This window comes from Mobula hypostoma, chromosome 11 (assembly GCF_963921235.1).
Source record: "Mobula hypostoma chromosome 11, sMobHyp1.1, whole genome shotgun sequence".
Classification (NCBI taxonomy): domain Eukaryota; kingdom Metazoa; phylum Chordata; class Chondrichthyes; order Myliobatiformes; family Myliobatidae; genus Mobula; species Mobula hypostoma.
This window is the reverse complement of record NC_086107.1, coordinates 69,828,945-69,844,503: the sequence shown is the minus strand read 5'-3', so window position 1 is coordinate 69,844,503 and position 15,559 is coordinate 69,828,945. Positions and strand designations below refer to the sequence as shown.

Genomic DNA, 15,559 nt, shown 5'->3' with positions numbered 1-15,559 from the left:
AAGAAGCAGGGACAAGAACGCAGAGTTGGGCTAGGGAAAGCAGGACTAGGACTAGGAACCATGGAGTAGGAGACAAGGCTTGGACTCCAAGCCCGAGACTGGACAAGGACCCAAAACCTGGGTCTTGCCTCAGGCCCGGACCCCAGAACCAGGCAAGGACATGACATGGCTTCAGGACAGGACGTGGCTGGGGTCTAGAGGACTGAGCTTGGAAACAAGACAAGGCTCAGACTCCAAGCCCGAGACTGGACAAGAACCAAGAACCTGGGTCTTACCTCGGGCTCGAACCCCAGAACCAGGCAAGGACATGACATGGCTTGAGGCTGGGGTCTAGAGTCTTGAGCTTGGCTGCGGGATCCTCAAGGCTTGTGTTCTTGGGTCTTGAGCTTGGCTGCGGGATCCTCGAGGCTTGGGTTCTTGGGGCTTGGCTTGGGATCTTCAAGGCTTGGGTTCTTGGAGCTTGGCTGCGGGATTGTCAAGGCTTGCAATGGGGTCCGTTCCCAGCACCCTATTGTGACAGAATGAACCAGACAACCATGGACCCAGCAGCACAGACACTGGAGATGAACTCTCGCCATCCAGGATTCCCTAGTGCCGAAACCTCCCACCCACCCGCCGAGTTGTCCTTAGTCCTGGAGAACCTCTTCAGTCGCCCGGAGGCTCCCGTAGAAGTGGGGGTACTATCATGGTCTGGTCCGTGAAGTCCGCATTCCAGTTCACGATCTGGTCCATGGATGCAGGAGTCTGGGTCTTCCAGCTGTCCCTTGTTTGAGTTAATCATAGGCACCTGATTCCCATCTTTGGCCTTGCAATATAAGTAGCCTTGGGATTGAGTGGGGGCTGCTGGTTTGTCTTGTCAGTCCCCCTTGGAACAACTTGCTGATGGAAAGCTAGTGAAACCATTTGTGATCTCCAGACCTGGTTGGAGGACCACTGCTTCACAGATCCTTGTTGCCACTTGTAGGAGTGGTCTTTGTGGTATGGATTCATCTGTTTCCTGGGCCAGCTGAGTGGCTGCTAGCCACTCCAAGCTAGGTAGGGATCAGGCTGTTTCCGTAACCAGCTGAGGTTGCTGGCCGAACTGAGACTCGGAGCTTCCCTGGAGCAGAGATGGAACTGTCTGTTGTTCTTTGGTGTTTGTCTCTTCTTGTCCTTGTCTCTGTGGGGTAAGCCAGGCCGTTTTGCCATTGCCCTGCAGGGGATCTGTCTTTGACCCACAATGTTGTGTCGACTTTTTAACCCACTCTCAGATCAATTTAATCCTTCCTGCCTAAAAGCCCCCCACTTTACTAATGTTATGTGCCTACTAAGAGTTTCTTATGTCTCTAATAATCTGCCTCTACCACCACCCCTGCCAGGACATTCCACACACCCACCACTCTCTGTGTGAAGAACTTATTTCCCCATGACTTCCCTCCAATCACTTCAAATGCAAACATTATGTATGCGCTAACTATTTATGCCCTCAGAAAAAACGGTGTCTGGCTATCCACTCCTATCAATGCCTCATATCATCTTGTACACCTCCATCAACTCACCTCTCATCCTCCACCTCTTCAAAGAGAAAAGCCACAGCTTGCTGAACCTGTCTTCAAAAGAATTGCCCTTTAGATCAGGCAGTGTCCTAATAAATCTCCTCTGCACCCTCTCTAAAGTTTCCACATACTTTCAATAGTGAGATGATCAGCACTGAACACAATACTCTAAATGTGGTTTAACTAGGGTTTTAGAGAGCTGCAATATTACCTTGTGGCTCTTGAACTCAATCCCCTGTCAACAAACCATACAAATTCTTAACAACCCTATCAGCTTTTGTGGTATCTTTGAGGGTTCTATTGAAATAGAAACTAATTTTTGTGCTCTTCTTTCATTTTAAACAGAGCGAGAATCGACAACAGTTCCATTGGCAGAGGACCGTGGGATTTTTACTGGCACCACAGTGCGAGCGGATGGACCCTTTGCACCAGTGCAGACTGATCCCTGGTCTACCTCAGTGCTCCCACTATCGGAAGCATTCACAGAATCGGCTTCCCCCAGTGTGCGGCTGACCAGACTAACATCCGCCACAGCTCCAGGATTGACAAGGAAAGCTATCCTCTCACCCACAAGGCCAGAACATCTGTTAAACAGCCTCTCTGGATCTCCAAGTACAAGAACGAACACCACAGAGGTGGTGGACGGCTCAGGGTCTGCTGCAGGGGGAGAGCCATACACTGAGTCAGCAGGCCAGACTCCATTGACCTGGGATGACCACATGACAAAACTTACCTCAGGGACAGACATTCCCTCCATTGGGACGACTGGTCTACCCTCTTCTCCATCTCTGCTTCTCGACGACAGCCTACAAGTTAGCTTTGGCACCGAGGCGGAACTGCGAGCCAACCGTGTAACAGAAGTCCCATTTGCTGCAGAGTTGCAAAGCGAGCCAGAGGTGGACTTTGCAACCATCAGGAGCACCACTCCTGCTTCCCCTCTGGCCTCAGACAACAGCCCTACACTTGCTGCAGCCCAAGAAAGGGACGGGCACCCTGAGTTCATCAGTGAAGTGCCATCAGTGAAGTATCAATCAGATACAGTCTTATTGACCACGGGTAGAACCACTCCCCCTTCCCCTCCCACTGTACGTGTGGACAACAGCCTCAGAAACAACACAGAGGTATACAAGCCCAAGGATGAATCAGAGAGTTTGGATTTCAGGGATTTCTCAGAGTATCAGCTCAGTACTGAAGGTGATCCTGAAAGTGCTTCTGATCTTTTCACATCACAGGCCCCTGAAACCACAGGCAGACCAACAACAAGCCAACACCTGCATCAGGACAGGAAACCCTCAATCCTAGTGACTCCAAATCCATCTGAACTACCTGAGCAAAGTGCTAGCAGCACTGGGATTTCTGACGTGGAGGACCTCCTGGATCACTGGCCATCTGGAACACCAGGCTGGATGGAAATTCCCTCCAGTTCAATATCCCCTGAGTTCACAGTGGAGAGTGGGAGTACTCCCGAAAGCTTAGGGCCTACTGACTTCTCCTTTGACTTAGCACCTGTTACCGTGCTAGATGCAATGTGGACACCTTCCAGCTCACCCTCTCCTGAGCCCAGGGACCCACCTGCAGACAGTGGGAGTACTTCTGAAAGCTTAGGGCTTACTAACCTCTCTTTTGATTCAGCAGCTGTCACTGTGCTAGATGCAACGTGGACACCTTACAGATCACCCTCTTCTGAGCCCAGAAACCCATCTACGGACAGGGGCAGTACTCCCAAAATCTTAGGGATTACTGACTTCTCCTTTGACTTAGCACCTGTTACCGTGCTAGATGCAACAGAGGCACCTTCCAGCTCACCCTCTCCTGAGCCCAGGGATCCACCTACAGACAGTGGGAGTACTTCTGAAAGCTTAGGGTCTACTGACTTCTCCTTTGACTTAGCACCTGTTACCATGCTAGATGCAACGTGGACACCTTCCAGCTCACCCTCTCCTGAGCCCAAAGACCCACCTACAGACAGTGGGAGTACTTCTGAAAGCTTAGGGCTTACTAACCTCTTCTTCAACCCTGTGGCTGTCACTGTGCTAGATGCAATGTGGACACCTTCCAGATCACCCTCTTCTGAGCCCAGAAACCCATCTACAGACAGTGGGAGTACTTCTGAAAGCTTAGGGCCTACTGACTTCTCCTTTGACTTAGCACCTGTTACCATGCTAGATGCAATGTGGACACCTTCCAGATCACCCTCTTCTGTGTCTAGGGACCCACCTGCAGACAGTGGGAGTACTTCTGAAAGCTTAGGGCCTACTGACTTCTCCTTTGACTTAGCACCTGTTACCATGCTAGATGCAACGTGGACACCTTCCAGCTCACCCTCTCCTGAGCCCAAAGACCCACCTACAGACAGTGGGAGTACTTCTGAAAGCTTAGGGCCTACTGACTTCTCCTTTGACTTAGCACCTGTTACCATGCTAGATGCAATGTGGACACCTTCCAGATCACCCTCTTCTGTGTCTAGGGACCCACCTGCAGACAGTGGGAGTACTTCTGAAAGCTTAGGGCCTACTGACTTCTCCTTTGACTTAGCACCTGTTACCATGCTAGATGCAATGTGGACACCTTCCAGATCACCCTCTTCTGTGTCTAGGGACCCACCTACAGACAGTGGGAGTACTTCTGAAAGCTTAGGGCCTACTGACTTCTCCTTTGACTTAGCACCTGTTACCATGCTAGATGCAACGTGGACACCTTCCAGCTCACCCTCTCCTGAGCCCAGGGACCCACCTACAGACAGTGGGAGTACTTCTGAAAGCTTAGGGCTTACTAACCTCTCTTTTGATTCAGCAGCTGTCACTGTGCTAGATGCAACGGGAGCACCTTCCAGCTCAACTTCTTCTGTGTGTAGGGGCCCACCTGCAGACAGTGGGAGCACTCCTGAAATCTTGGATCTTTTGGATCAAAGTACGGGGTTAAGTAGTGAGTTAAGTCTGGCTGCCTCAGCCTCTGCAGAGACGTCTGTCCCATTTGGAGAAAGTGGGAGTACACCTGATGTACTGAACTCAGAGACACAGGAGACTGCAACGAGATTTTCCCGAGAGATTACCATAAATATTGAACTGCTGACAGAACCCACCAACCAACCTCTTGACATTACCACGCCGAAGAGGACGTTCGACCCCCCAGTGGGATCCACTCTGCAGGCTGTCGGTTTTGACCTGACCTGGTCTGTGAGACCCCCTGACCAGTCCTCAGCTGTTGCCATGCCCTTTGTCACTACCCAGGAGCCACTGACTTCCACTCTGCCTCCTTCAGCGGAAGTGCCCCCCACTGTCCTATCGACCACTGCCAAGAAGAAGGGCGTGCTTGAGATGGTGAACCAGATAGAGACCTCTCCACACACCACAGTTCAACCAAAACACACCAGTCCTGAGCTGTCGGGCACCACCAAAGTCTACTCCAACTCTCTCTTTGGACCAACCACTTCATTACCTATAACAACCAGCCAGGAGTACCAAGTGTCATCCTCTACAGTGGGACAGAATCAGAAAGGTGAGCTTGCCTTATGGAATCACTGAACAATAGGCTTGTCTGTTGCCCCATACAGTCCATTCAGCATAGTCTTTTGACTACTGTTATTTATTTAATTATTACCTTGGTATTTCTGTGCTGTAGAGTTCTGTTTCACTGTAGGTAGTTTTGCTAAGAATGCAGAATATGTTCCTAAGAATCCTCAGGCTACTAAAGGTCATGTTAAACAGGACAGACAATGTACTGGGGGAACTCAGGCAGCACCGATGGAGGGGAATAAACAGTTGACGTTACAGGCTGAAGCTCTTCACCAAGACTGGAAATGTATGAGGCAGAAGCTGGAATAAGAAGGTGGAGGTAAGGTAAGGAGGATAAGCTGGTAGGTGATAGGTGAGACCAGGTGAGTGGGAAGCTGGGTGGCTACATGAGGGAAGATGAAATGTAAAGTTCAGAGGGGATGGCTGGAAGAGGTGAAAGGGTGAAGAAACCTATTAGGAGAGGATATTGGACTATGGGGAACAAAGGGAAGTTGATGGGCAGGTGAACACCCCAGAAGGGGTGAGGAGAGGTGTAACCAGAATGAGAATTGCCCCCCCCCCAAGGTTCTCACTTCATTCCTCCTGCCCACCCAACCACCCAACCACCTTCCCCCTCACCTGGTCTCACCTCTCACCTGCCAGCTTGCACCCCTTCCCCTCTCCCCACTTTTTCATTCTGGCTTCTGCCCCCTTGCTGTAGAGTCCTGATGAGGGTTCTTTGTCCGAAGCATTAACTTCCCATTTCCTTCCTTAGATGCTGACTTCCTCCAGTGTATTTTACGTGTGTCTTAAGATTTCCAGCATCTGCAAATTCTCTTGTGTTTATAATAGGATAGGCTGCAAAGTGCAGATTTATACAGGCTTTCCAGTCCGTTAGCCAGCAGGGTTGGTCGGTACCATCTGATGGGAATAATGCTCATGTCATTGTGATTTTTGGCAAGGTATACATCTCTAGAGTTAGAAAATATGTGATAACATTGCACCAGTGGTAGCTTTATGTGTGCTATCATGCAGTTTATAACACTACCCTAAAATAAGCATTTCTGAAAAGTGGCCAATATAAAGTACAACATATATATTCAACCTAATGATATTTTGTCATCAACATTGAAATTTGTCACAATGATAGCTGAGTTCAAGCACCTTTCATCAAATGTTGCTATAAAATTCTACATTGAAAACTATGTCATTGGTGGCACTGGCAGTACAGAGCCCAATTTCAGTAGAGTGATTCATTTCATTTTTAGAAAACTATTTGTTTTTTATTTTGGAAAGGTCAATAAAAACTCTAGGGCACATATAATCATGTGGATTTGTAGAGGATTTATTCAGGAATTCAAATAAGTTATCACTTTTTGTATATATTCCATATTGACATCAGTACAGCAGAAAATGTTATGCCCCCTCCCCCCAAAAGGTAAAAAGGTTTTTGGAGAGATTTCTGGAGTTTTATCAATGTCATGATATTTTCCATATTGTTGTATCAAATCAAAACAATGTTAAGCTTTTGTCATAGCATATAGAATTACAGTACAATAATTCAAATGTGGGGTTCCACACGGACATAACCTAGGCCCCACTTGGTTGTAAAATGAATATATTTAATCAAAGGCTTTGTTTTCCATACTTTCATAACTTATTAATAATTATAATAATTTTTAAAGTCTTCCACATCTTCCACATCTTCATCTGAACTTTCCACACTCTCTGAGGTGGATGCCTGGTTCTCACAGTCTGCCAGTCTACACATGTCAGTACACCTGAGGCCATTTGCAACACACATACATTTTGGGAGTGAACATTTTTTTGGACAGTTACAGGCCGGTAGATCCAGAATGGCATCGGGTGCTGGCTGGCCTTCCATCCAGTGCACCACCAACTGTTCAGCTTCCTGTTCTCTCTCCATCTTCCATCCTCTGCCAACAGGGCTTGGCACTTGTGAGTCCTTCTCCAAACATCATCTCCGCATACCAGCCCGGTAGTTGGCTCGCTGAGCATGTTTTGTTAAGCAGTCCTTGCATGGTGGGAGTTGACGACTTAAGACTTTACCTTCTTTGGCACAGAAAAGGTGATACCTGAGCTCATTGACCTTGGTCAGGGGTCCCCAACCTTTTTTGCACCGCGGACCGGATTAATATTGACAATATTCTTGTGGACCGGCCGACCGGGGGTGGTGTTCAAGTAGGGTTAAACTCACCTCAACATGTCTTTTACAGTTAGGGTTTCCAACTTTCTCACTCCCAAATAAGGGACAAAAGTAGCAGTCAAATCCCGGGACACTTTACCCCAGGAAAGACTACCATGACCATGAAGCCTTGCGTGGGCACCTGTGTGCGCATGTGTGATGTGCGCATGTGATGTGCACATGCGCATACGTGCTGACTCCCCCCCCCATAAATCGATTTTGCCTTCATCATCCCGACTACACTGTACATACATTATTTCTACTTTATGTAGGCTGTGTATTTATCATATCATTCCTGTTTTTACTATATGTCAGTGTTATTTATTTTCGGTTTTATGTGTTTTTGGTATGATTTGTTAGGTAATTTTTTGGGTCTGGGAATGCTCACAAATTTTTCCCATATAAATTAATGGTAATTGTTGCTTCACTTCACACCATTTCGGTATGAATGGTTTCATAGGAACGCTCAACCTTAGCAGGGTAAATATGGGACAAACCAATTTAGCCCAATATACGGGATGTCCTGGCAAATACGGGACAGTTGGCAACCCTATGTTCAAGTTCAACAGTGTGCGACAGGGGATAAGGAAAGGTGCAGCTGACTCATATCTTTTCCTCACGGCCCGGTGCAGGTCCGCGGCCCGGTGGTTGGGGACCGCTGACCTTGGTGATCGATGCTATTGGGGCATACAGGAGACATGTAAATGCCTGCAGTTTGTCCATCAGTTTTGGGGAGAGGGCCCGTTCCTGACCCAACTCTAAGAATGTGTCCTGAGTTTCCCTGTTGCTGGTTTTAGGACACTTGTCCTCCCTTTGCCTGCAAAAGCGCTTACAGTGTCACATCCTGTATATGCGTGCAACCCGATGAGAGCCCTACAAACCTCTATGCCAACAGTGGCAACAACCTTCCCGATATCTACAAGCCTTGTACGGGTTCCAGTGCCACACTTCTGGAACAATGGGGCCTCAATCTTGTCACAAAATGCTAAAGACATGATAAAGACATCTGTGTCTTCTGAGCAGATCACTACAGACTGGTATCCCTCTCTTGTGGCATGGGCAGCAAGGAGAAGTAGGCGGCCATCTGCTTCTTGTTGACACGGAAGAGCTGACACCTCCTCACTGTCTTGAAATATGATTCTGTAACATTTGTCATTAACAGTTGCATACAGAATCTTCTCCTGTAGCTTTGCTCTGTACTCCACCTTCCTCCATTCATGGACTATGAAGCTAATGAGACTATTTTTGTTACTGACTTTGGTCAGGAAGCTCCTCCACTGCCTCACTATTTGTGTGCCTGTGATACCTTGCAACTCATGACCAGTCTCTTCACCCCGTAGAGATCTTTCACTATTCTTGATAGAGTTCTCCTTGTATGTGTTGAACACAACATCTATTCTGCTACTCTGACTGCCTTCCCTCAGAGCCATACATAGTCATAGTCATAGTCATACTTTATTGATCCCGGAGGAAATTGGTTTTCATTACAGTTGCACCATAAATAATAAATAGTAATAAAACCATAAATAGTTAAATAGTAATATGTAAATTATGACAGGAAATAAGTCCAGGACCAGCCTATTGGCTCAAGGTGTCTGACCCTCCAAGGGAGGAGTTGTAAAGTTTGATGGCCACAGGCAGGAATGACTTCCTATGACGCTCAGTGCTGCATCTCGGAGGAATGAGTCTCTGGCTGAATGTACTCCTGTGCCCACCCAGTACATTATGTAGTGGATGGGAGACATTGACCAAGATGGCATGCAACTTAGACAGCATCCTCTTTTCAGACACCACCGTCAGAGAGTCCAGTTCCATCCTCACAACATCACTGGCCTTATGAATGACCCCACAACATCACCCAGAATTGTTGTGGCAACATCTCTGAAAGTAGCTTGATCACCTCTCACTCTTTGGACCAAGTTCATTCCATCAACCACTGTAGCAGTTTTCTGGGAGTTGCTCTTCTACTGCTACATTTTTCTGCAATGTTGTGGCTAAAGTAGCTTTAATTGTCTTTCTCAGCGATCCTTCTGGTGTGGACAGGGCCCAGGGCAATGGTCCAAGGGGATGAGAGAGGATATCCTCCATACGTAGACTGCGCCCTTGTGCCATCACTATGATGCGTCCAGACAAAGACCTGTCTGCTTTCAAGATGATCGCCCTGCCATTTGATTTCACTTCTCTCTTCTTACACATATCACTGAATGTTTTCAGCTTGTTGGTTTTCATAGAGTCATGGAATTTCTTTGCTGGTGGGTCTTCCCCTCGTCTCTCATCCTTGAAGGAGGCATATCATTGCTCACCAATCTCATATGTGTTCATCAGGTCGGAGGCAATGTCCTTGGGGGCTGCCTTTGCCGTAGAGATGCTAATGGGTTGACCCATTCATGTATGAGGCTAACCACTGCTGAAACTGCTTCCTCATCTTTCTGGATTCTTGGCCGCTGTAGCTCCGTATGACAAAGCTCTGATTTGTTGCCTTGCACCATCTCCCTTAACTGTCCCAGGAACGCACTGCGGTGTTCGGCTGTTATGTAGCAACGCTTGATAGCTCCAGCATTCAGGTTGAACCGTGACGTGCCTCCAGGAGTCTGTGTGTCTTTGTTCACTGTGGCTTCAATAGCCTGGTCCACAGGGATCTGCCCAAAGGGGTTGTTACTTGACAGCTGCACTGAGCATTGGCCTGTCTTGCAGGCCTCATAGACAGAAGGATTCTTCTCTGAGAGGTTCATCATCTGAGCAAAGTAAAGGTCAGGTACCTGGCATAATTCATCTTATCATAGGCAAAGCACCATAGGATCACAGAAAGATACCACCACTGCAATGCTAGCACATGTTTTCTAGCGCTAGGGGTGTATACCATGCCAAAAATCACTGTAAGAATTATTCCCCCCAGCTGGTACCGGTGGCCCAAATTTGGGGTCCTGGCTCATGGACTATTCTCAATCACACTTTAACCAATGCAGTTCTCATAATGTTATTAGTGTTCATCATTCGTATTGCACAAACATACTTTTGAGCAGAACTACCTGTAAACACCATCTTCATTGCCACAGCCCTGATGATGATAGCTTTCAATTCATAATGATCAGTACTTCAACCCCTTCTCCTATTGTTGTAAAATCTGCTGTTGCTGTATTCCATAAAAAGCATTCCATCTGAATGCATTAAGGCTTGGAGTGCTGACTGTTCTGCACATGACCACAGGAAACTGCGGGAAGTTGCAGACACTGTTCAGCAGATTGCAGAAACCAGCCTCTGCTGCATGGATTCTGCCTGCTCTTCTTATTGCCCAAGTAAAGCAGCATCAACAAAGACCCCCCACTCCAGGCATGGACTTTCGCTCTTCTCCACTCCCATTCGCCAGAAGATACAAAAGCCTGAAAGCTTGTACCACCAAGCACAGGGCAGCTTCAATGCTGCTGTTATAAGACAACTGAATGGTTCCCTATACAATAAGACGGACTTATGTCCTCACAGTATACCTCATAATGATCTTTCACCTTACTATTTACCTGTACTCCACTTTCTCCGTGGCCATTACACTTCATTCTGCATTCTGTTATTGATATATTTTGTTCTGCCTCTATGGTCTGTGTAATGAATTGATCTGTTTGTACAGTATGCAAGACAGGCTTTTCACTGAACCTCGGTCCGTGTGACAATAATAAACCAATTCAATACATTTCATTTCAATTCAGTTCAATTCAATTCATTCATTTCATTTCAATGCAATTTAAAGCAAATGCATCTTCCTGCAGAGCCTGCATTCGACACTTCCCTTGTTCTTTAAATGTTGCTGAACACCAGCCTTCTGGTTCCTGCCGTAACTCCTGCCACCCTGACCCCGTTCTTCACTCCTGCTCACTGACGACCCTCTCCTTCACAATCAGCTCTATCATTACTCACATATGTCAAGAATCATGTTGCTTTGTGAAAGCAGTACAGTGCAAGAAATAAAAATTACTAAAAATTACAATTAAACAATCAATAAATAAATAAACAAAAGCTGCAAGAGAGGAAGAGCGAGGTAGTCTTCATGGGCCATTCAGAAACCTGATGGCGGAGGGAAGAATGAGTCTTCAAGTTCCCGTGTCCCCTCACCAATGGTGGTAATGAGAACGAGCATTTCCAAGTTGGTGAGGGTCCGCAATGGCTACCATACTCTTCAGGAACTGCGGTCTCCACTCCCTCCCTACTGGATTTCTCTACAGTTGTTTGTTAATATTGTCCACCAGACCCATACCTTCACTCCTTGGAAATACTGCTTCTCGTACAAGAACACATGGAAATAGGAGCAGGAATGGGCTAAACCCCTCAAGCCTGCTGCTGACCCTTCACTCGTTAACCCCGATCCCCCTCCCCAACCCTACACTCATTAACCCTAATCTTCCTCCACCACCCCTTCACTCCTCATTAACCCTGATACACCTCGCAACCCCTTCACCCCTCGTTCACCCCGATCCTCCTCCCCATCCCGACACTCATTAACACTGATCCCCTCATCCCGACACTCATTAACTCCACTCCGCCTCACCTCCCCTTCACTCCTTATTAACCCTGATCCTCCTCCCCTTCCCCTTCACTCCTCATAAACCCCGATCCTCCTCCCCTCCCCTTCACTCTTCATTAACCCCGATCCTCCTCCCCTCCCCTTCACTCCTCATTAACCCCGATCCTCCTCCCCTCCCCTTCACTCCTCATTAACCCCGATCCTCCTACCCTCCCCTTCACTCCTCATTAACACAGATCCTCCTCCCCTCCCCTGCACTCCTCATTAACCCCGATCCTCCTCCCCTCCACTTCACTGCTCATTAACCCCAATCCTCCTCCCCTCCCCTTCACTCCTCATTAACCCCGATCCTCCTCCCCTCCCCTTCACTCCTCATTAACACCGATCCTCCTCCACTCCCCTGCACTCCTCATTAACCTCGATCCTCCTCCCCTCCACTTCACTGCTCATTAACCCCAATCCTCCTCCCCTCCCCTTCACTCCTCATTAACACCGATCCTCCTCCACTCCCCGTAATTCCTCATTAACACCGATCCTCCTATCCTGCCCTTCACTCCTCATTAACCCTGATCCTCCTCTCCAGCCCTTCACTCCTCAGTAACCCCGATCCTCCTCCCCTCCCCTTCACTCCTCATTAACCCTGATCCCACACATCATCACTCCACATTAAATCCGATACTCCTACCCCGCCCCTTCGCTCCTCATTAACCCCGATCCACCTCCCCTCCACTTCACACCTTATTAACCCTGATCCTCCTCCCGTCCCCTTCACTCCTCATTAACCCCGATCCTCCTCCCCTCCCCTTCACACCTTATTAACCCTGATCCTCCTCCCGTCCCCTTCACTCCTCATTAACCCCGATCTTCCTCCCCTCCCCTTCACTCCTCATTAACCCTGATCCTCGTCCCCTCCCCTTCACTCCTCATTAACTCCAATCCTCCTCCTCTCCCCTTCACTCCTTATTAACCTTGATCCTGCTCCCTTACCCCTTCACTCCTCATTAACCCCGGTCCTCCGCCCCTCCCCTTCACTCATTAACCCCAATCCTCCTCCAATCCCCACTCCTCATTAACCCTGATCCTCGTCCCCTCCCCTTCACTCCTCATTAACTCCAATCCTCCTCCTCTCCCCTTCACTCCTTATTAACCTTGATCCTGCTCCCTTACCCCTCACTCCTCATTAACCCCGGTCCTCCGCCCCTCCCCTTCACTCCTCATTAACCCTGATCCTCGTCCCGTCCCCTTCACTCCTTATTAACCCCGATCCTCCTCCCCACCCCTTCACTCCTCATTAACCCCGATCCTCCTCCCCCACCCCTTCACTCCTCATTAACCCCGATCCTCCTCCCCCACCCCTTCACTCCTTATTAACCCCGATCCTCCTCCCCTCCCCTTCACTCCTCATTAACCCCAATACTCCACCCCTCCCCTTCACCCCTTATTAACCCTTATCCTCCTCCCCTCCCCTTCACTCCCCGTTAACCCCAATCCTCCTCCCCCACCCCTTCACTCCTTATTAACCCCGATCCTCCTCCCCTCCCCTTCACTCCTTATTAACCCTGATCCTCGTCCCGTCCCCTTCACTCCTCATTAACCCCGATCCTCCTCCCCACCCCTTCACTCCTCATTAACCCCGATCCTCCTCCCCTCCTTCACTCCTTATTAACCCCGATCCCCCTCCCCTCCCCATCACTCCTCGTTAACCCCGATCCTGCTCCCCTCCCCTTCACTCCTCATTAACCCCAAGCCTCCTCCCCCACTCCTTCACTCCTCATTAAACCTTATCCTCCTCCCCTCCCCTTCACTCCTCGTTAACCCCGATCCTCCTCCTCTCCCCTTCACTCCTCATTAACCCCGATCCCCCTTCCCTCCCCTTCACTCCTCATTAACCCCGATCCTCCTCCCCTCCCCTTCACTCCTCATTAACCCCGATCCCCTCCCCTCCCCATCACTCCTCATTAACCCCAATCCTCCTCCCCTCCCCTTCACTCCTCATTAACCTCGATCCTCCTCCCCTCCCCTTCACTCCTCATTAACCCCGATCCCCTCCCCTCCACATCACTCCTCATTAACCCCAATCCTCCTCCCCTCCCCTTCACTCCTCATTAACCCCGATCCTCCTCCCCTCCCCTTCACTCCTAATTAACCCCGATACTCCTCCCCTCCCCTTCACTCCGCAGTAACCCCGATCCTCCTCCCCTCCCCGTCACTCCTCATTAACCCCGATCCTCCTCCCCTCCCCTTCACTCCTTATTAACCCTTATCCTCCTTCCGTCCCCTTCACTCCTCATTAACCCCGATCGTCCTCCCCACCCCTTCACTCCTCATTAACCCCGATCCCCTCCCCTCCCCTTCACTCCTCATTAACCCTGATCCTCGTCCCGTCCCCTTCACTCCTCATTAACCCCGATCGTCCTCCCCACCCCTTCATTCCTCATTAACCCCGATCCTCCTCCCCCACCCCTTCACTCCTTATTAACCCTGATCCTCCTCCCCTCCCCGTCACTCCTCGTTAACCCCGATCCTCCTCCCCTCCCCTTCATTCCTCATTAACCCCGATCCTCCTCCCCTCCCCTTCACTCCTCATTAACCCCAATACTCCTCCCCACCCCTTCATTCCTCATTAACCCCGATCCTCCTCCCCCACCCCTTCACTCCTTATTAATCCCGATCCTCCACCCCTCCCCTTCACTCCTTATTAACCCTTATCCTCCTCCCCTTCCCTTCACTCCTCATTAACCCCGATCCTCCTCCCCTCCCCTTCACTCCTCATTAACCCTGATCCTCCTCCCCTCCCCTTCACTCCTCATTAACCCCGATCCTCCTCCCCTCCCCTTCACTCCTCATTAACCCTGATCCTCCTCCACTCCCCTTCACTCCTCATTAACCCCGATCCTCCTCCCCTCCCCTTCACTCCTCATTAACCCCGATCCTCCTCCCCTCCCCTTCACTCCTCATTAACCCCGATCCTCCTCCCCTCCCCTTCACTCCTCATTAACCCTGATCCTCCTCCCCTCCACTTCACTCCTCATTAACCCCGATCCTCCTCCACTCCCCGTCACTCCTCATTAACACCGATCCTCCTCTCCTGCCCTTCACTCCTCATTAACCCGATCCTCCTCCCCCCTTCACTCCTCAGTAACCCTGATCCTCCTCCCCTCCCTTCACTCCTCATTAACCCTGATCCCCCACATCATCACTCCACATTAAATCCGATACTCCTCCCCCACCCCTTCACTCCTCATGAACCCCGATCCTCCTCCCCTCCTTCACTCATCATTAACCCCGATCCTCCTCCCCTCCCCTTCACTCCTCATTAACCCCGATCCTCCTGCCGTCCCCTTCACTCCTCATTAACTCCGATCACCCTCCCCTCCCCTTCACTCCTTATTAACCCTGATCCTCCTCCCCTCCCCTTCACTCCTCATTAACCTCGATCCTCCTCCCCTTCCCTTTACTCCTCATTAACACCAATTCTCCTCCCCCACCCCTTCACTCCTTATTAACCCTGATCACCCTCCCCTCCCCGTCACTCCTCATTAACACCGATCCTCCTCCCCCCTTCACTCCTCATTAACCCTGATCCTCGTCCCGTCCCCTTCACTCCTCATTAACCCCGATCCTCCTCCCCTCCCCTTCACTCCTCATTAACCCCGATCCTCCTCCCCTCCTTCACTCATCATTAACCCTGATCCCCCACATCATCACTCCACATTAAATCCGATACTCCTCCCGCACCCCGTCACTCCTCATTAATCCCGATCCTCCTCCCCTCCACTTCACACCTTATTAACTCTGATCCTCCTCCCCT

The 15,559-nt window shown here is 49.6% G+C and overlaps 1 protein-coding gene across 2 annotated transcripts in view; it reads left to right on the top strand.

Annotated features, from left to right (window-relative positions):
• Positions 1-15,559, top strand: part of LOC134354315 (mucin-2-like) — a 94,583-nt gene that overhangs the window by 29,491 nt on the left and 49,533 nt on the right. For both annotated transcript variants that reach the window (XM_063063242.1, XM_063063241.1), the window contains exon 5: positions 1,881-5,033. In XM_063063242.1, coding sequence (XP_062919312.1) covers positions 1,881-5,033 — 3,153 coding nt within the window. The remainder of the gene's footprint in view (positions 1-1,880; positions 5,034-15,559) is intronic.